The 19,537-nt window shown below is 37.3% G+C and overlaps 2 protein-coding genes across 3 annotated transcripts in view; both read left to right on the forward strand.

The window, feature by feature from the left end:
* abca7 (ATP-binding cassette, sub-family A (ABC1), member 7) overlaps nucleotides 1-8,268 on the forward strand; it is a 37,791-nt gene extending 29,523 nt beyond the window's left edge. For both annotated transcript variants that reach the window (XM_015017004.1, XM_015017005.1), the window contains 14 exons: nucleotides 538-653; nucleotides 784-928; nucleotides 1,115-1,238; nucleotides 1,854-1,983; nucleotides 2,128-2,254; nucleotides 2,582-2,644; nucleotides 3,751-3,857; nucleotides 3,938-4,079; nucleotides 4,186-4,320; nucleotides 4,404-4,507; nucleotides 5,201-5,293; nucleotides 6,192-6,441; nucleotides 6,739-7,170; nucleotides 7,227-8,268. In XM_015017004.1, coding sequence (XP_014872490.1) covers nucleotides 538-653; nucleotides 784-928; nucleotides 1,115-1,238; nucleotides 1,854-1,983; nucleotides 2,128-2,254; nucleotides 2,582-2,644; nucleotides 3,751-3,857; nucleotides 3,938-4,079; nucleotides 4,186-4,320; nucleotides 4,404-4,507; nucleotides 5,201-5,293; nucleotides 6,192-6,441; nucleotides 6,739-7,170; nucleotides 7,227-7,283 — 2,025 coding nt within the window. In that variant the 3' untranslated portion in view covers nucleotides 7,284-8,268. The remainder of the gene's footprint in view (nucleotides 1-537; nucleotides 654-783; nucleotides 929-1,114; nucleotides 1,239-1,853; nucleotides 1,984-2,127; nucleotides 2,255-2,581; nucleotides 2,645-3,750; nucleotides 3,858-3,937; nucleotides 4,080-4,185; nucleotides 4,321-4,403; nucleotides 4,508-5,200; nucleotides 5,294-6,191; nucleotides 6,442-6,738; nucleotides 7,171-7,226) is intronic.
* A 748-nt stretch (nucleotides 8,269-9,016) lies between these two features.
* r3hdm4 (R3H domain containing 4) lies at nucleotides 9,017-17,856 on the forward strand. Its single transcript, XM_015017006.1, has 8 exons — nucleotides 9,017-9,220; nucleotides 11,241-11,395; nucleotides 11,612-11,733; nucleotides 12,538-12,655; nucleotides 12,732-12,817; nucleotides 13,691-13,776; nucleotides 14,577-14,632; nucleotides 14,782-17,856. The coding sequence occupies exons 1-8, from the start codon at nucleotides 9,183-9,185 to the stop codon at nucleotides 14,883-14,885; spliced, it is 765 nt and encodes a 254-aa protein (XP_014872492.1). The 5' UTR covers nucleotides 9,017-9,182; the 3' UTR covers nucleotides 14,886-17,856.
* Nucleotides 17,857-19,537: the final 1,681 nt, after the last annotated feature.

Raw genomic sequence — 19,537 nt, forward strand, 5'->3', positions numbered from 1 at the left:
AGTTTTTGTCTAAATTAAGGTGAATTCATGGTTCCTTTTTCCACATAATGTAACCAGTACTGTTTATGATTTAAAAAAGAAATTATGTGATCGGTATCGGTGATCGGCCCTCATGGGCGATCGGTATCAGTATCGGCAAGAAAAATCCTGATTATTTTATTTATTTATTAAATTCAACCCTGTAGACAAATTCTTGCTTTTTAAAATACTCCTTTCACATCGGAAAAGTAATGATTGAAATTCATGACTAAAAACCCAAAATTACAGACATTTGTGCTGAATGACGTGTTTGATTTTTAACCAACAGTTTAAAACATTCAATGCTGTTTCTGTGTATAAAAACATTCAAAGATATACATAAAAACAATGTTGTTTTGCTGATTGAAGTGATCAGACTTGGATTTTTCAGCTCCTTTCTTACAGTTTTTATTGACATTAAAATTATGCTTGCAAGTGTAGATATTAAAATGACAAATGGTCAGCTTAAATAAAAAGTTTGTCCCTTTTTTCCCCCTATATTTTCCTCCCTTTTCTCAGCTGAACTATTCTGTCCCGGCCATGATGGTTGTGCTGATCTTCATCAGTTTTCAGCAGCAGTCCTACGTGTCCGACACCAACCTGCCGGCTCTGATCCTCCTGCTGCTCCTCTACGGGTACGTCGAGTTGTTACCAGAAAACTTTGCTTCTCATTTCTTTCTGAAAAGAAAGTGCCTGTTGTTCTGTATGTTTTATTATGTCTGTTTAATAACCTGTCTAAATCCAGTGTTTGTTTCTCTTTGACAGGTGGTCCATCACTCCTCTGATGTACCCAGCATCCTTTGTTTTCTCCGTTCCAAGCACGGCTTATGTCGTTCTGACTTCCATCAACCTCTTCATTGGCATCAACGGGAGCATCGCCACCTTCGTCCTGGAGTTATTTGTAGATAAGGTGCAAAAACACAAATACACCGAGATGCATTTGGAAAAAGTAAATATTGGATGAACATGTAGGGTAAAATCATCTGAACCACATAAAGGTTTTAAGTTACTGAAGTTTTACCTTTATCTTCTCTGCTTTTCTTTGTAGATTAAAAGCATTAATTGTTTCTAATATGTGTGGATTTTGTCCTTGCAGCATCTGAACGAGGTCAACAGGATCTTAAAGAAAGTGTTTTTGATTTTCCCACATTTCTGCCTGGGTCGAGGTCTCATCGACATGGCTAAAAACCAAGCCCTGGCCGACGCCTTCCAGAGACTGGGTACGAATGTTTTACCCACGGTTTTGATCTCTATCTTCATCTGGAAACACATCTAACATGTCTGCTGTTAATGTTTTCTATACCTATGGCTTTGGTATAAAAAGTAATTATCAGGAATAATTCTGCCATCACACCTGGACATTTTTTTCTGGGTTTGAAGAGTTTGTATTTTCTTTGGGTTCACCAAGAAAGAGTTAATGTAACTGAAACTAAAGTATCGGTTTAACAATGTGCAAAATAAGGCCTGTATAAGGCTTTATGTGGCTAGCTAGTTGGCTAACTTAAAACCTTAATGTGGATCATTTAGTTAACTAACTACAGGGTTAGATATTTATTCTCCAATCTTTCAATAACACATAATTATTGAGTGATATTTTCAAATTTCCTGTCAACTTTAAACATTTTTTAACTCAGAAAAATGACTGCCCTGGTGCCCAACCACCTGGCTCAGCAACTTTTCTGGGGGAAACCTTGAGCTCTCTAGCTGGGAAAGCAGCGGCTCTACTTTTTGCCTCCTGTTGTCACTGTAGTGCTATAATAGAGGGACAGTTTAAATAAACAAAATGTTTTTTGTTTACATAAGTCAGGATCTTCCTCCTCTGTGTCCCCCTGCAGGAAGCAAACCGACTCTTCACCCTCTACAGTGGGACTTTGTTGGGAAGAATCTGTTTGCGATGGCAGCTGAAGGCGTCATCTTCTTCATCTTCACCATACTCCTGCAGTACAAGTTTTTCATTCACTTCAGGTAAACCCCAATCTTCCATTCCCTGCTTGATTTAAGTTTTATCTTGAACACATTTCACTTAGTTTCTGTTTTCCCTGATGTTTCGCTTTAAAGACGGCTATTGATTTATTATCGAGTCAGTGACTCTAGAACATGTTTGTCCAGGCCGTGGTGGAACGATCCTCAGCTTCCTCCTCTTGGTCCAGAGGATGAAGACGTAGCGAGAGAACGTGAGCGAGTGAAAAGTGGCAAAGCCCAGACTGATATCCTCACCATGATTGATCTGAGCAAGGTACAAAATGCTTAAACTATTTATTTTAGCGACCTAAAATATGATTTCGGAGGATTTGTCAGAAATATGACCAACCGACAGCAAGTGTAGGAAGTTAAATTTGTGCATTTTTAAGTGTTATCTAAAATCCTTATGGAATTTCTTTGTAACATAAACAAATGCATTATAAAATATTAGTAGAAATGTTTACTGTACTTTGAAAATTTACTTGAAATTAGCAGCTAGCACTGTGGATTTACCATTAGGTATCCTGAATCCTCATTTATTAAATATTGCCCCCTATGTCTGGAATATAATAATATAAATGTGTTTTATTTTGTTGTTCAGGTTTATAAAGCTGGAAAAAAGCCAGCTGTAGATCGACTTTGCCTCGGGATTCCCCGCAGTGAGGTGAGAAACGTACAAAATCGCTTGTGCTTTCCCACATTTTGTGAAGTTTGTGTATTTATGTGTGTATCTTTTACTTAACCATGAAAATAATTGAGATTAAAACCTTTTCCAAACAGCTGGCAATAACAGCAGCATAAGACGGAACAAATCCAAAATGCAAAACTAGATGCAGACAATTCATAACCAGGAGACACCATGTAACTAAACATTAGGGAAGAAGCTGAGTCATCTGATGTCTCTGTCCTTTAAAACAAAAGAAATTATAACTTCAAATAATTCTGCAGATTATTCCAGGTGGCAGGAAATTGAAAAGCCTTTTAGCCCGGCTAAGTTCTGACCTTTGGAGCCATCAGAGTGACGTCCTGAGAGCGCACCCAATAATGTTAAAGGTTCAAAACCAGGGGTGTCAAAAATGTAACCCACCGGCCATTTGTGGTGCAAACTATTTATTTTTAAATCAGGATAAAACTTTTACCAACATAATTTTCTTAAAAAAACATTTTTTAAGCACAAAACAAAGTATTTTTATAGCCAAGCTTTTTATAATAAGTAGAACTACATCTGACTTTGCTGCACCCAAATCAGCTTCTAGTTAATTTATTAAACTTGGCAGAATGTAACGAGTGTTTTTAAAGAAAGTGACTCAAATCAACAGAATTGAAAATGTGTTGCCTTCATTTCAATGCAGCAAATGTGGAAAATCATTTACATTTTTTGGATCTACAATTAATAACAACAAACAACAAATTTAATTGCTTGATTTTATTTTTATCTTTTACTTCTTTCTTTTTTTTTGTCTCATGAATAGTTTTGATGCGTCATGATGCTCAATTTATAGATAAAAACCAGACTGTTAAGAGAGTCTGCAATCAAAGGCAGACAGAAAATCAACAATTTGTCAAATCCTGCTTGTGGTATATGCATTTGAAAAGCTCGTTATTGGGTTAAAACTGTGCAGCAGTATGAATATGAAATGTGAACCGGTTGTTTACTGAATAATGTTCCTGAACCATGAGATTATGGACACTTACTCTTTGTTAGACACTCAGTTCCAGCTGGTCGACTGGATTAATGTGACACCACTTCGTTTTGTGTCTCCCCCTCAGTGTTTCGGCCTGCTTGGCGTGAACGGAGCAGGGAAGACATCCACGTTTCGCATGCTGACTGGAGACACACCTGTCACACACGGAGAGGCTTTCCTCAACCAGCACAGGTGCAGAACCTCCCCGGCTGGGAAGCCTTCGCCATCAGCGGGACCTTTATTTGTTAAGACGCTGTTTGTCCGTTTCTCAGTGTGCAGACGGAGACGGAGCGCGTCCACCAGCTGATGGGCTACTGTCCGCAGTTTGATGCCATCAGTGACCTGCTGACGGGTTGGGAGCATCTGGAGCTCTACGCTCGGCTCAGGGGGGTTCCAGAGGATTCTGTTGGCAAAGTAACCGAACCAGAAAAAAACAACAACAAAAAAACAGTTTTACCTTGAAGTTCAGGTTGAAAAGTTTTAAGTTTTCTGTTCCTGACGTTTCCTCTCTGGCCTGTAGGTGGCGCAGTGGGGGGTGAAGAAGCTGGGGTTGACCCAGTACGCAGGGATGGAGGCTGGAGGATACAGCGGAGGCAACAAGAGGAAACTTTCCACGGCCATCTCCCTGATCGGAGCGCCTCCTGTTATATTCCTGGTACAGAAGCAAAGCAGACGCAGGAGAGGCTCTGCTTTGGTTTTATCTACATTTTTATTACAGTTCTCTCTCTGTGCTGGCAGGATGAGCCCACCACTGGGATGGACCCAAAGGCCAAAAGATTTTTGTGGAACTGCATCCTGAGTGTCACGAAAGAAGGCAGAGCCGTCGTCCTCACGTCTCACAGGTACAACACCCAAAACGGAGCGGGGGCGAACCGGAGTGGGGGCGAACCGGAGTGGGGGCGAACCGGAGCGGGGGCGAACCGGAGCGGGGGGGAACCGGAGCGGGGGCGAACCGGAGCGGGGGGGAAGCGGAGTGGGGGCGAACCGGAGTGGGGGCGAACCGGAGTGAGGGCGAACCGGAGTGGGGGGGAACCGGAGTGGGGGCGAACCGGAGTGGGGGGGAACCGGAGTGGGACTGCTTGAGAATAACTTCAGTTTCCCTCCTTGTTCATTAAAATAATCGTTTATATTCTTTGCAACATAATTATTTTTATAATATTTTTTTTCAGGTGAGTATCGAAGTTACAATAAAGAGCAGAGCCAGAAGCCTCCTGTTGTTGCTCTCAGGGATCATAATGAAAGCAATTTGTCACCATATTGGTCTCCATTATGGCAGATTTACATTTTAAATACTTAGTGATTTCTATCTATATATTATATTCAATACTTGCATTGACAATTTGTACTTGCATTAATTAGCATCTGCTTGGCAACACAAACACATACAATCTGTTTTGATATATCTATGAATAAATTACGGTAATAAAACACTTGCTAAAGTGTTTTTTGACAACAAAAAACACTTTTTCTTTTTTTGGTTCTTTTTTTACAAATGTGTATTTATAATCAAAGGTCGTTTCTCTGCCTGTCGTTAGCATGGAGGAGTGTGAGGCTCTTTGCACCAGGATGGCCATCATGGTGAACGGCAGATTTCAGTGTCTGGGATCCGTGCAGCACCTCAAGAACCGGTAGCCACACACAACACAGCAATACACACATATATAAAAAACTTAAAATACAATCTTAAGTTTATAAAAGTTCTCTGAGACATTTTTTTTTCAATATCTTATTCTCCAATATTTTCGCTCTTTCAGTCTTTGTAGTGAGAGGTTGTATTTATATAAGCAAAAAAGAAAAATAATGCAAATTGCACAAAAACAGCATATGTAGTTCTTCTGTTATTTTCTGTCTGCTGAGCCTGTTGTGTCAGTTTTTTAGATCAAGCAGAAAGAGTAAACTGTGAGCATCGGTTCAAGTTTTATGTTGCAAAACATAAACTTGGAAAACTTCCATCTGTCTGAATTTTTAAAATACCAGAACCAAAAACTTTATATTTTTGTCTGTCTGATTACTTTTTAAAATATTAAATCAGACTTTATGATTAATCAGTACCTGTGAAACCTTTTTACCAAATACTTTTTTCACTCTGGAGTAATTTTACTTTGGTTACATTTTGAAGCAGTGCTGCTCTTACTTGAATACAGTTTTACTCTTCTGTGCAGAATGAAGTCAAATCCCTGTTTAAGATTTAATTTGGAAAAACCTAGAGCCAACCAAAACCTTCACAGCCCTGTTTTGATAAGCAGCAATATTTAAATTAGACACTGCAGATTTAACAGCAATTTGAGGACAAAAGCGAGCAGATAAGATTTTGTTTTTGGCTAAATTTTTCATAAACATATCGGATAAAAAAAGTTTTGTCAGGATTCTATTGATCAGAATGTTATTCAGGTGAATGAGTGACTTTTGGTGATTTTTAAGGACTGCAGCAGCAAACCTTCTCATTTATCTTTGTTTGGTGTTAAAGAAAGATTCAATACATGGAGGAAGACATTTAAATTTGATCTTCTTCCATCCTGTGTCCAGATTCGGAGACGGATACACCATCATTCTCCGTCTGGCGGACACCAAACCGGACGCCGAGTCTTGTCCCATTGACGCCTACATGAGGACGTCGTTTCCCGTCATCGAGCTGAAGGAGCGACACCAGAGCATCCTGCAGTACCAGCTGCCATCGCACGCCTGCTGCCTGGCCCGCGTCTTTGACCTTCTGGCCAACAACTACGAGGAGCTCGGCGTCGTGGACTTCTCCGTCTCGCAGACCACCCTGGATCAGGTGAGGAAGAGGATGCAGGAGAAGTGAAGGCCTTCGCTACTCTGAAAACAGAAATTTTGTTGCTAAAGGTTTGAGAGCGCTGCTGTAGCAAATGATGATCAACATGCTGTCCATAAATCAACCAATATCAACTAATGCTTGGTAAAATGAACTTAATGTGAAGCAGGAATCCAACATTTCCATGGTGTTTTTAACAACTGCATTCTTGGATGAAGAGAGAAAATTTTAACTTTTAATTTAATTAAAAAAAACGTAACCTTGGACTCATTCATTCGTTTCCCTGCTTCATTTTTGCAGGTGTTTGTCAACTTTGCGAAGGAGCAGACTGATGACGACTGCCTGACTGACGTGATCATCGGTAACGGCGTGGCGCAGCTAAACCTTCCCGCCAGAATAAATCCTTTCGCCGTCAAACCCCAACAACCCCCAACACCACCTCGGCTGAGGAAATCCCCACAGCTTCCTGCCAAATCACCCGACGGCAATCCGAAAGAAGCCAAGCCGAAAAAGGCCAAGGCCAGAAAGGTCAGTTCAAACGGGGAGACGAGCGGCGGCGTGCCCATGAGCAGATCACCTCAGGGAGAGGAAGTCGGGCCGGAGGCGGGCAGCAGCAACGGAGGACTTCAGGGGGAGTCCAGCAAACCTCACCGGTCGAAACACAGAGAGGAGAGCTCCAGCAAAGACCCGGCTACGCTCTTCATAGTCGGCAGCAACTCACAGGAAAGCTCGCTGTGAGGAGGCGCAACACAAGGTGGACCAAAGACGGACAGAATAATATTTACTTCCTGTTCATTCACCTGAATGCTGCAGAGTTCACACGAACTCTCTGGAGTCAGAAGTGAACGATGTTCTTCCTTTAATGGCTGCGGTGCCTTGTTCACCTCGTTACGATTTGTAGCTTTATACGTGTTTAAAAAAAAAGCCTGAGAGTAACTGTTTGGTCTGTTCTGCTTGTCCTGAAGGAATGCTGTAAAGACAGAGTTTATTTCTCAGGTTTCCGTCACTTTGTCTTTTATTTATGTCTTTTTTCCCAGAGAGCACTTTATGCAAGATGCTGCAAAGAATCAAACAGTAGCAGATTAAATGTTACTTATTATGGGGATTTTATAGATGTGAGTGTTGGAGGTTATTACAAGACACGGATTTTACCTCTTTAATGTTTTATAATTACATTTTTGACATCTGTCTTTTTTTTAAATGTATTGTTAATTTATATAGTCATAAGGTTTGCAGTTACTATCAAGTAGAGGTTATTTACATTTTCTTTTTATCATCTTTCTGTCTGCTATACATTTATGAGTGATGTAGTCTAGAAAGGCTCCAGTTATACAAACATCTCTTTTTTGATTTATATAAATGATAATATGCCAAAGTGTCCAAATCCAATGATAAAATCCTGATCAGTAAAATAGTTTTGAAGGAGAGTAAGCTCAGTTCCCTGCTGAATATCTGAAGCACTGTGATGCATTTTAAAAATACTGTTATATTTAAGACAAAATAAGCTGTCAGAGCTGATTCCTTCTGCTCTTTCTGCAGTTTTCCCTTCTGTTTTATCCTTTGCTGCTGCATGTTAAATCAAATAAAGCTGAATGTGTAATTTCACAGTGAAGGCTGGCATCACTGAATGTAAACTTCTACTTGAAGGAAATATTTATCTGCTGTAAGATGTAAATCATATCCTCATATCATGATGTGGAAAAAGACTAAAGTCTGTTCCGAATGTTTTCTGCTGGAAGAAAATAAAAGTATTTGATTTGTTGACAACTTTATTGTATCTCTGCTTTATCTAAGAACAAATTAAATTGTTTTCTGATGTTTTTCAAGAGACTTTACAGATCATGAATGTTGATTTTTGGCATATATCTCTGAATGAACTATGTTTATTCTTCTGTTCTTTCACATATTGAAAATAATGCCAAAAATGGTTTTATTTCAGAAGCCTGTTTCATTCTGCTGAATCATTTCTTCCTCTTTAGTTTAAATGCAAATAGGAAGATAAACAGGAAGTTAGCAGCCTTCCTTGTGGTTATTTTACACAGAAAGATGGCAGAAATATGTTTTAATAACCCTTTTTATTGGTCTTATGTATTATTCGAATTTTCAAATTAATTGTAAAACATAATCAAAATTACCTCAAAAAATATTTGTCAAATATGAAAATGTGTCACCTTTTTAACTTGAAGTAGTAAAATGTTCTTTTTTTCTATGCTGTTCTAACTTATAAAATATAAAGGAGCACCAGTTGTTTCCTTCTTGGTTCCTTATTATATGCAATATAAAATGGATTACATATAAAAAGGAGTACATGGCCCCAAATAAGCTATGTTCAGCTTTAAAGTAGTTTTTTATGGAAGCCCGTTTCGCGCATATATATATATATATATATATATATATATATATATATATATATATATATATATATATATATATATATATATATATAGTAAATAATAATACATAAACATTTATAAAAATTAGTTTCAGAGTAGCGGAAACATAAATTTACTTTAATCTTTTATTTCAGTTTCTTTCCTCTATTGTATTATGTCTGTACGGTGGGATAAACAGCGCCCCCTTCTGCCCCAACACCGTTCTGCCTTTGCTCTGTCGGCCTCACTGGCTAGCTGCTAGAAGCTAGCACCCGCTCTCACTGCTTTAATTTTTTATTTTTCTATATTCTGTCCCTTTTCTTTGTAAATATACTACGGCCTCGTCATCCCCTTTCGATATACTTGAATAAAATGGTCGTTTTGACAAATGATGAAGAACAGGATTACATGTAAGTGCTAATTTCCTTCTTACATTAGCTGGTTTGCATTAGCCGAAACTATAGTTCCTGTTAAATTATAATAAAATAAGTTTCAAGTGTTTTTCTCGTCCTTAAACGCGTTTGAACTGACCGAATATCAGGTTATTGTTTGAAGCTCGCTGTAGCTGGTGTTTATAGTGCAGATTTAAAGATTTTTAAACGCTTTATTTAACTATCCTTCTTAGCCTTTTTCAGCTAACGGTCAAACTAAATTGCTTACGTGTGTTTGTCGTAGAAAACCATCATAATTAACATTATTACATCCAAATCTAACAACTGCATGATCAATGTGAATTTACTAATCATTCAAGCCAATTTCGCATCACGGAAGATAAGAAATACGTGCAAAAGGAATAAAATGATGTTGTAGTAGCTGTGATTAAAAAGCTAGCTTATATGTATTTTAAAAGGAATCTTAATATATTGAACTGTTTTTTTAGGCGGAAATAGATAATTTTTCCTAATTTCTGCTGTGTATCATATTAATTTACTTTCCTCAGTAACAGGCAGGGTGGTTTTTAGAGCTGTAATATATTCTCTAGGGTCTTACCTTTGTTTTGATACCAAAACAATTAAAATTGAGATACATTCAATTCATTTTGGGCATGTTATTTTCAGCCATATTTCTCAAAAACAGGCCATGAGCTTGAAAGGTTAATGCTAGGCGAATGATTCAGATGAATTTCACTAAACAAGGTAGAGATTACACAACATTATGATATTAGTAACATGCAGGGCTGGAGCTAAAACTGGCATCTTGCAGACAGAAAGCTCGGCAGAGGCGTGGGAGGATCCCCCACTCAAACCCACTGACCTACATCTGATTCTGCTGCTGGAAGCAGAGGATTTAAATTTCACTGCCCTGATCCACTTTAGCCTACTGGGGTCTGCAAACTGCGGCTCCTGACACTTTCCAATGTAATTCTCCATTAGCTCACTAATATTTTAAATTATAGATGTAATAACATTAAAACGCATGTTTTGCATTTGCTATTTTCTTCTGATTAAGTTAGAAAATATGTGCTTTTTCAGTAAGTATTAATGTTCCAATGAAGGAAAAATATATCCATCTTTTCCCGCTTTTATTTTAAAACCTGAATAATATAGAAATAATATGTCGGGTCTTGAAACGTTGCAACACATTTCTTACAGTAGATAGTCATCAAAATGAGAAGTTGGCTTGTTTTGAAAAGGTTAAAAATGGTTATTTTGGACTGCTAGGGTAGAGAAATGCAAGGCATTAGAAAGCATTAGATAAAAATATTAATAATACTACTTGCTATATTATTTTTACAGTCACTGGAGTGAACTAAATGTTGTTCCTTTTCATCTATCTTTCCATGTTAAAATACTCTCCTGGCAGATTTCTTTAGTTTTTTCTTTGCAGATGCTAAATGAGGACTAGTCTATAATAAAACAAAAAGTAGATTTATTATTGCAAACTAATTACATGCATAATTGCTAAGTCTTGAGGAACTTCCTGGTTTGTGAGCGTCTGAAATCCTTAACTGGTTTTGTTTCCTTTCTCAGTGACTTTGCTTCTAATGTGTTATCGAATTTCTACAAATTATGTGTTGTGATTGTGTTGGTTTTTGATTTTATTTATTTATTTTTAGCTCTCTTCATGTGATTTCTTAATCCTACATGTTTGACAGTAATCAACTGTGGGTTGGGCTGGAGAGATTGAAGCCAGAAAACATTTAGCTAATTCAGTTGTTTGGAATGGAAATACATTTGAATTGCACTTTACATTGCTGCATAAATGCAATTTATAACTTTAAAAAATGCATTCATCACTTCTTTTTAAACATACATAGGTGAGTGATGATGTAATTATGTTTAGCTTTTTTGAATTCTCCAGTTTTTTTATTGGCTTTAACTGTGTTATTGTTTTTGTTATTGTTTATTTATTTTTTGTGGAAATGCGTTCGTCAAATGTTTGTGCAGCTTAAAGAAACTTGGATATGTTGCATTTTGTTGTGGTTTTCAGCCTGATAGAGGAGCGCAAATGCGTCTCACTGCCCTGCTCGCCTGCTAAGCGAGTTTCTCCAGCCAAAAGGAAGCATTACATCAATCAAGCCATCCGCAACTCTGAACTCACTCCACGCGCCAAAGGCAAAAAGAGCCTCCGCCGACAGGAGAACAGTAAGGCCGACTGAATGTATGTTCCGGTCATTTCTTTAGATTAGATGAAGGTTGAAAAAGACGTTTTTAGAGTTGGTACTCCATAGATGTAGAGGTGCGGAATAGTTTTATTATTTAAGAAAAAGCCAGGCAGCTCAGATAACTTGATACTGATCATTTAAGTTGCACATTTATGTTTCAGCTTATAAAATCGATAATGTGCTTTCTTGGCTGCAGCTCGTTTTCTTGCCAATCTCCTGGAGAAGGACGAATGCTCCAAAGACGACCTGGAGGTTTGCAGCAACCCGGCCCTCCCGTCCATCTTTACTGAGGCCTGCACCAACGGAAACTACATAGAGGTACAGTTTAGAAACTTTATTCTTAAGGTAGCAGACAAGGCCTAATACTGGGATTTTTATTTTGCAGACTTTATATCAAATTGTCTGATTAAAATGTCTTAAAAAATTGAGAAGAAGCGCTTTTGAAATGTTTCATTTTGCACATATTTGTTGGGTAGTAACTAATTCCATTTACTTGAGTAACTTTTACAGCGCTGTACTTTTATTTGAGTAATTTTATTTTGAAAATGTTCTACTCTTGCACCACTCACCTTCTTCAAATCAGACAAAAATGGTGTCAAACGTTTGTGCAGCAAAAAATTTTGTTTGTGCCGCTATCATTTCAGAGATATTAAGAAAAGTTTCCAGAGGTCATGAAAGGTCAACCAGCCCCTCCACCTTCTTCAAATCAGACAAAATTGGTGTCAATCAACTCAACTACGTTTGTGGAGCAAAAATGTTTTGTTTGTGCTGCTTTTTCTTTGAAGATATTAATGAAATTTTAAAGGTAATTTTGATTTAGTAAAAGTCGGGGGACTGGTTGAACCTTTAAGCTTTCATTAATATCTCCAAAGTTTGACACCAATGTTGTCTGATTTGAAGAAGGTACCGGGGGCGGGGGGGCTGGTTGACCTTTCATGACCTCTGGAAACATTTGTTAATACCTTTAAAATAATAGCGGCACAAATGAAATTGTTTTGCTGCACAAATCAGCTCCACCAGGTCCTCATCTTGCCTTATTGTGGAGTAAACTGAATCTGCTGTTCATGTGATTTCCTTTGAAACTTCACCGTCTTGGTTTTGAATCTGTTTGTGTTTCGGTAGCCGTGGAACGACTTCATGAACTGCTCCGGCGAGGAGCAGGAGCGGCTGCTTTCTCTCCTGGAGCAGGAGGGAACCAAGAGGAAAAACGCCAATCAACTTCTCAAAGACCACAGGAATGGTGAGTCTCTCCGTTTGTTGTTGTTTATTTTGGGGCGTTTTGTTTTCGTGCGTGCCTGACTCTCCCCTCTCTGCAGTGTATCCTGCCTTTCCTGCTCAGGAGTGCTTCCACAGAATCGATCGGCGGCTCCGAGCGACTCTGAGACGGAAGCAGATACCGATGGTGCGCGTCGCCTCGCTGTCGCGTTTCAGAAGTTTATCACTCGTTCACAGTTTCTTTAGCTAAGACTTGAATTGCTTCTACATCAGGGTACATTTTATTTGTTCCTGTTTTGTTGTAGTGGTTTTATTTTCTTTCCTTTGTTTAATCGGACACTTTTCACATTTTTCTGTTAGTCGGATTGTGAAACATGAGTTTAGAGAAGGGATGCATATAAAAGTTTCAGCAGCTCTCTTGGACTGGACTTGAGTGTCCTTAATTTACTGTTAATTTTAATTTTAGGTTTTTACATCTTCATGTTTGTTTTTGCATTTTATAATGCAAAAAAATTATGTTTTTGTTCACTATGACTTTATAAAACAGAACATATATTTAATCTCTTTTTTTGGAGTTCTTGAAGTCCTTGAAAGTGCTTGAATTTCAGTTAGGTGTTTTGGAAAGTGCTTTATTTCTTTATAAAGTCCTGGATATTCAAGCACTTCCTGATATTTCTGTAATAAAGCATGAAAATCCCACATTTGTAAAACACCTTGAAACCAGATATTTTTATACACCTAATAATAAAAATACAAACTTTTTTTGTTCTCACTGTTTGAAGTTGAACAAAACTAAACTTTTCTTATTTTAGGTCAGGTACAATTACCAAAGTTATTTATATTTGATACATGACAGAACATTTGTATTTTGTTTGTGAATATTATTCCTATTTGCTCAATGATGTATTAACGTAAGCGTTGGCCTAAACAACACTGTGGGATTTAACCGTTGCATGTTTGAGGGTCTCTGTCACTTTAAGAACAAGATTTTCTGATATTTCAGTGCTGGAAGCTTTGATGACAGTAAATAAAATCAAATCTTTTGCTCCTTTTTCTCCAGGGAATGCTGGAAGTGATCGAGGAAGACCTTCTCAGCTTCTTCAGCGCCGAACCTCACTCAGTTTACACAACCGTCCTCAGCAGCAGGTAGAAATCCTCTTTCTGTTGTCACAATATCTGCAGGTCTTCTGGGTTCGGATGCTGGAAAGGTAAGTCTTTAATGGTTGGTATAGTATAACTTCAATAATTATTTTACTAGGAGGCACTATTGTTCAGTGGGAGCTCTTCCTGATTCTAAAGAAATTATTAAAATTCAGCAAAAGCTTGAGAAAGAACTGAGCTTCATTCAGCTGTTACCTTGTTTAAATTAAAAACTGCAGTTATCTGCTCTGATCTGTGAGTTTTCTTTTACTTTAAATTTTTTCGACAGGTTTTGGCGTAAAGCTGCCACTGATCTTATGATCTACTTCAACTTAAATTTCCAATATGCTGGTATCACACAGAAACTTCAACACAGCTTTGAAAATCAATAGCAAATTAAATCCATCAGGAAAAAAAAACAGCTTATAAGAAAATATTTGTGATTTTAAAGTATCAAAACCAGACAACTGCAGCTTACTTGCCACTTTTAGGACATGAGCGCTACTTAAATAATTCAGCTAAAATACCCATAAATATGGACTTTAACTTTATTTGTGTACTTCGTTTATATTAGATGGAAAAATTGGTAAAAGAAAATGTCAGTAATCAGCGAGACTAAGTTGAATATTTTGTTGCAGAGAGTAAAATAAAAGGGAATTTTCCTACATATGTTAAAAAATCTCCATGTTTTTTGTCATCCTAATGAGGCACAGTGCTGTCAGAAATGTTAAAATACTTTACTATAAATTAGGTGAGGAAAAACTTTGAATTTAATGTAAATTCTAATGTTTTTCTGTGTGAACCAGTTTTGAGAGGCTGCTTCTTCATGCCATCTGCCAGTACATGGACCTCGTCTCTGCAAGTGAGTGGACAGATTATTATACTCATTTTTTATTCTTATTTGAAACAAACAAACAAATCTAGGACTGTGTTTTTTAAACTTTTCTGTTTGTATAGAAGCTCGATATGTTTCGGTCACGTTCGGATGGTGAAACTGTTTTGCGCCAACAGGCATCAACTATAACGGCTCACGTCAGACTGAAGTGACGAACAAACAAGACGAGTTTCTTCCTCCGGGACTTTTACTGTCTGCCTACCTGGAGAAGATGAGCTGAGGCCTCCTCTTCCTCTGCAGTGTAAATGTAAATAGGACGTGGGGTGAATTTTCCATTAATTCGATCCACAAAGAAACTTCAGCAAACATTTAACTCAACCTCCGACTTGCGTTTCTTTCCAAAAGTTTAGTTCATTTCAGTCCATCCAGTTTCTCACCCGTTGCTGGTTTGGAGCAAAAACCCTCAAAACATTTTTTTAAAATGTTGTCAGTCTCGAATAACGATGTTTTTGAACGCCTTTTGAAACGACTAGTGATTACAAAACATTTGTAATCTCTGTTTTATCCAAAGTAGGATTTAGTCAAACGCAGAAACTGAAAAACGCTTTTTGTCGCGCTTGTTTTGTAGTCTGACCGGAAACGAGGAATCATAAAACGATGAGCTCGTGTTCTTCTCCAAGTGGAGATTTATAAAGTTTTATTCTTTTCCATTAGAGAAGAATAAAAATGGACCAAGCTGCATTTTTACTCTAAGCTTTAAAGATTAATTAATTGTAGTAACAAAAGTTATTTTTCTTCTCATTGGCCTTTATTACTATGACAACAATTTTAATTATAAAAAATATGGTAAAAGTTTTTCCAACTTCAATGTGACATTCATCCTGTACAACTATAAATTAACCTGGTTGCATAAATATGTGCAGAACCTTAAGCTAATACTTTGATAAATAATGTATTGACTGAGTTTATTGTTGTGCTTAATGCTAATCTAACAGCCTCCCTCTTCTTGGCTTTGATTTGACTCGACTTAAAATGTGATCACAGTGATACTATTGTGATAACGAAATAAATTTCTTTAGGATTTTAGCCACATAAATGTCCTGCAGCAGATTTGATCATGTTTAATTATATTTATTGATGCTTTCATGGAACAAACAATGAAGAAAACAGTAAAAGAAACAGCAAATCTGATAATACAGCCAGTTTTTTAAAAACTATCTTAACTTATTGGGATAAACGTAAATCAAAATTCTTACGATTAAATATTTTTCATGATAAACGCTGCGATAAATTCTGTGATTTGGTTCGCAGACACTTTAAGGTTTGCTCATAGTTTCTTCCACATCAATAAAAGCAACAGTTTCATCTAAGAAAAGGAAACCCCAGATCATAATACCGCCACCACCATGTCAGCCTCACTGGTCATTTTCCAATCTATCTTTGTATCGATTTTTAAAAAATATCCAGTTTTGGTAATGTTAGTGCAAACCGTAGCGCGTTTGTGTGTGTGTGCGTATGTGTGTGTAGTTTCTCTAAAAATACAGATGATCTTAGGGAACTGAACTTCACTCAGGTTCCTCAGATTTACGTTTTCTTTTTTTTTTTTTTGGTGCATTTAAGAAAACAAAATGTTAAAATTGAATCCAGAGGTGCATAAAATATTTGTCTTGAGGGATTTGCATACTTGTCCCACATTTTCCCCTCTAATAGATTTGTTCTTTTTTGTTAAATTATACAGGTTAGATGTCATATTAAAGGTAGAAAAAGTTTTGAAGTGATTCAGCAGCACTAGTTGTTCTCCGACTACAAATATACAAAATATAAACCTGCTTCTTTTCCATCACTAGAGATATTTTAGTTATTCATGTTCATGTTATGTCTTGTATTTCTCTTAGATTATAAAAATACATACAGAATACATTAGAATCAATATAAGATCACTTAACGAGTTTGGTTCAATCAATAATGAGGAAGTAAAGCCTTTAAAGTGGAAACCTCTATGCCATCATGAACAAATATTTAATGAACTGAGACCGACTAGAAACAATAAAACCTGAAAAACTAATGGAAAGTTTACTCTGAGGTCTGCAGCTGGCTTTAAGCATGACCGGTGCTATCTTTGCTCTCAGATCAAACGCTTTTCTGTCTCCTGGATTTCTGTCAGTGAGTTTTAGAGCATGAATGTCGGGGATCCTCCTGTAAGCACAGATCAAAGTGACGTCGTCCTCATTGTTTAGGGAACATTTATCCATCCGTGTCTGTTTCCGTTCGCTTTCTGTCTTCCTGATGCGCCGACGCTCTGTTCACACTGGAAATGTTCTCATGAACCAAACCTTCAGAGTTTATCGATTCGGCTGCAGACACTGCCACCTGAAGCGCAGTCCGGACTTTGATCTGTCGAGGTTTCCGATTACACAGCAGATCCAGTTTGGACGCCTGGAGCAGCTGCTGTTCTGGTGCTGGTTTCCAGTGTAGACAGAGCGTCTGGGTCGTCTCAGTTAGTGTAAAAGATAAGGAACTTTATTCTATCTTACAACCTGTAATGGGAGCCTCCGTGTCTGCGTGCGGTTCTGGATTTTTTCCCCCTCCAGCCTCTTTGTTTACACACAAATAACAGGTTTAGCAGCTGCTTTGCTTTAACTGATGCTATCAATTAATGATGTAGTTCACAGTTTGTACAGCAGAGGCATCATTTTACACTTTTCCGATCCACATCAGTGGATTTTTAAAATTATTTAAGAAATACTTTCATCAACAACAACCACTCTTAAAACCAGAAGAGAAGCACTTCGGCCTTATGAACATGCAGTTTCTATCACTTGTCTGTACATGCATGTGTGTATTTTTACTTGACCAGATCTTGGAAACATGTATCCAGTTTCTGCTTCTTTTTTACGCTGTTGACGGCAGCAGTAACAAAACTTGACCTGTTGGTGCATTTTGTCAACAACCAAAGCATGTGTGTGTTGCGTGGATACATCCAACTTCTCAGGCTCTGAATTCGTCTTTCTGAATGTCGTCTGCTCTCTTCACATGAACCTGGTTCGTGTTCTCTGCAGCTCTTTGGAGGGCTGGCGTCTTTTTAACTACATGTAATCGCGCTGTAAATATTTAACTGATTTGTGCCAAAATGTGGTTTTTAAACGCTTAAGCGTCTGAGAGCTGAATACATGACCCCGAGGATTTTTTGTGTATATCTGATGTGCATATTTATAATGATCTGTGCTGCTATTAAAGGGGATTTAAGGTGCTTGTTTGTGTTTTATTCCTTGAGTTTTTCTCTTTATCTTCAGGCAGCTGAAGTTGACTCGACTGTGAGTCAAAATCCTGATTTTAATACTTAATAAGGTCTACATTACTGAAACAATCAGCAGTAGATACGGGTTCTAGTTACAGTTGTACACATCTTCTATTTCAGTGCTGTGGAAGCAATACATGGAGTTTATTTTATAAACTTCTAAACCACAACAGAACTGACAAAAGTAATTATTTTTATACGTGGAATACGTCCACATCTAAATCTAAGTTTCATTCATAGTTAAAAGATTATTATTTTTTTTTAGTTTAATAGCATAAATATGGAAAACAGTTTAGCATTTTCATCAGATTTAGCTTCAGAGTTTCTGTCTGTATTTCCTGATTAGGAGAGTAAAAAGAAAACATGCAAAATTCAAATTTTGCACATTTACTAATACCTTTATTAACTTTGAAAAAAAAACCCTACACAGATGTTTTTTGTAAATAAGTTCAAGTTTTTTGGTGTCTGGAGAGTGAGCCATTTCAAAAACTGCCCAACAAGTCACAATGCACAGTTACCTAGGAACCTAAATGTTGCTCCAGCACATTTGGTCAGCTGGTTTTACCGCTGTATGTGCTGTGCAATGGCTGCTGGAAGAGACAACTGTTTTGTTGGTGACTTACCATTCAGAAACAACTTGCTGCATTCTTGTTTGTGCAGGAGGCTCCACTTCTGCTTTTCAGACATGTACGGTTATATGATTGCGCATCAGTTTGCAGCCATTTTTGCATGCGAGTGTAAACGTTGAATAAGCAGCAGCTTATTTAGATTTAAAGTGACAGAAACCCTAAAACAGTTCATAGGCAGAACTGAACAGAGTAAAATATCATCTAATAGTTATTTTCTGCAAAAAAGTGATGATTGTTTGTATAGAATAACCTGTTCAAGAAGTAGGTCCCCTTTTATAATACAGTCTAATTTTTTTTTAAATTACAGCCAACAGTTCCCAGTGTAAAATTACACGAATCAAAAGCAATATGATAAACAACTCATAGCTCAATACAGAATGAACCAACACTGTCATCAAACCGGCAATTTTAAAAATGGCGACCGAAAGTAATTATTAGTTTTGCCAGTCTAGGCCAACACGTTCAGCTAATCCTGGATCACAAAAATGCAGTGTCCCAGAGTGACCATTAGGGGGCACAGAGGCACCTGGTTAAAGTTGTGATGAAGTTGTTGACCCATCAAACACTTTGAGGAACAGAGAAGAAGATTCTCTACTGCCTTTTGAGGGTTTTTTTTATGTAATTAAAAAATGCTGCTGTTGTCAGAAATGTTTATATTTAGTGTTTGAAGAATTATGTTTCTCCTGAATCAAAAGAGAGCAAACAGAAAAAACTTTATGATCATCATCTTGTTGCTGTGCTTTAAATCTTAGAGAGCTCCTGTTATAGTGTTAAATGTCAAGACGTGAAAGTTTAATTTGTCGACTCATTCAATGAATGAGAGCATCTTCAAAAATATATTTTATTTCTGTAATTCAGTTAAGCTCATGGCTCAAGTTTATTGTTAGAAATGAGACAATATTAATAAACATTTACATGCAAATGCATGAGATTATATAACAAAATGCTACTAAATAAGATAAGCAACCATAAAATCCAAACATATTTGTATATGTTTGGATTTTA

Source organism: Poecilia latipinna, unplaced genomic scaffold (genome assembly GCF_001443285.1).
Source record: "Poecilia latipinna isolate Pla-1442-1.1 unplaced genomic scaffold, P_latipinna-1.0 Scaffold2090, whole genome shotgun sequence".
Lineage (NCBI taxonomy): Eukaryota > Metazoa > Chordata > Actinopteri > Cyprinodontiformes > Poeciliidae > Poecilia > Poecilia latipinna.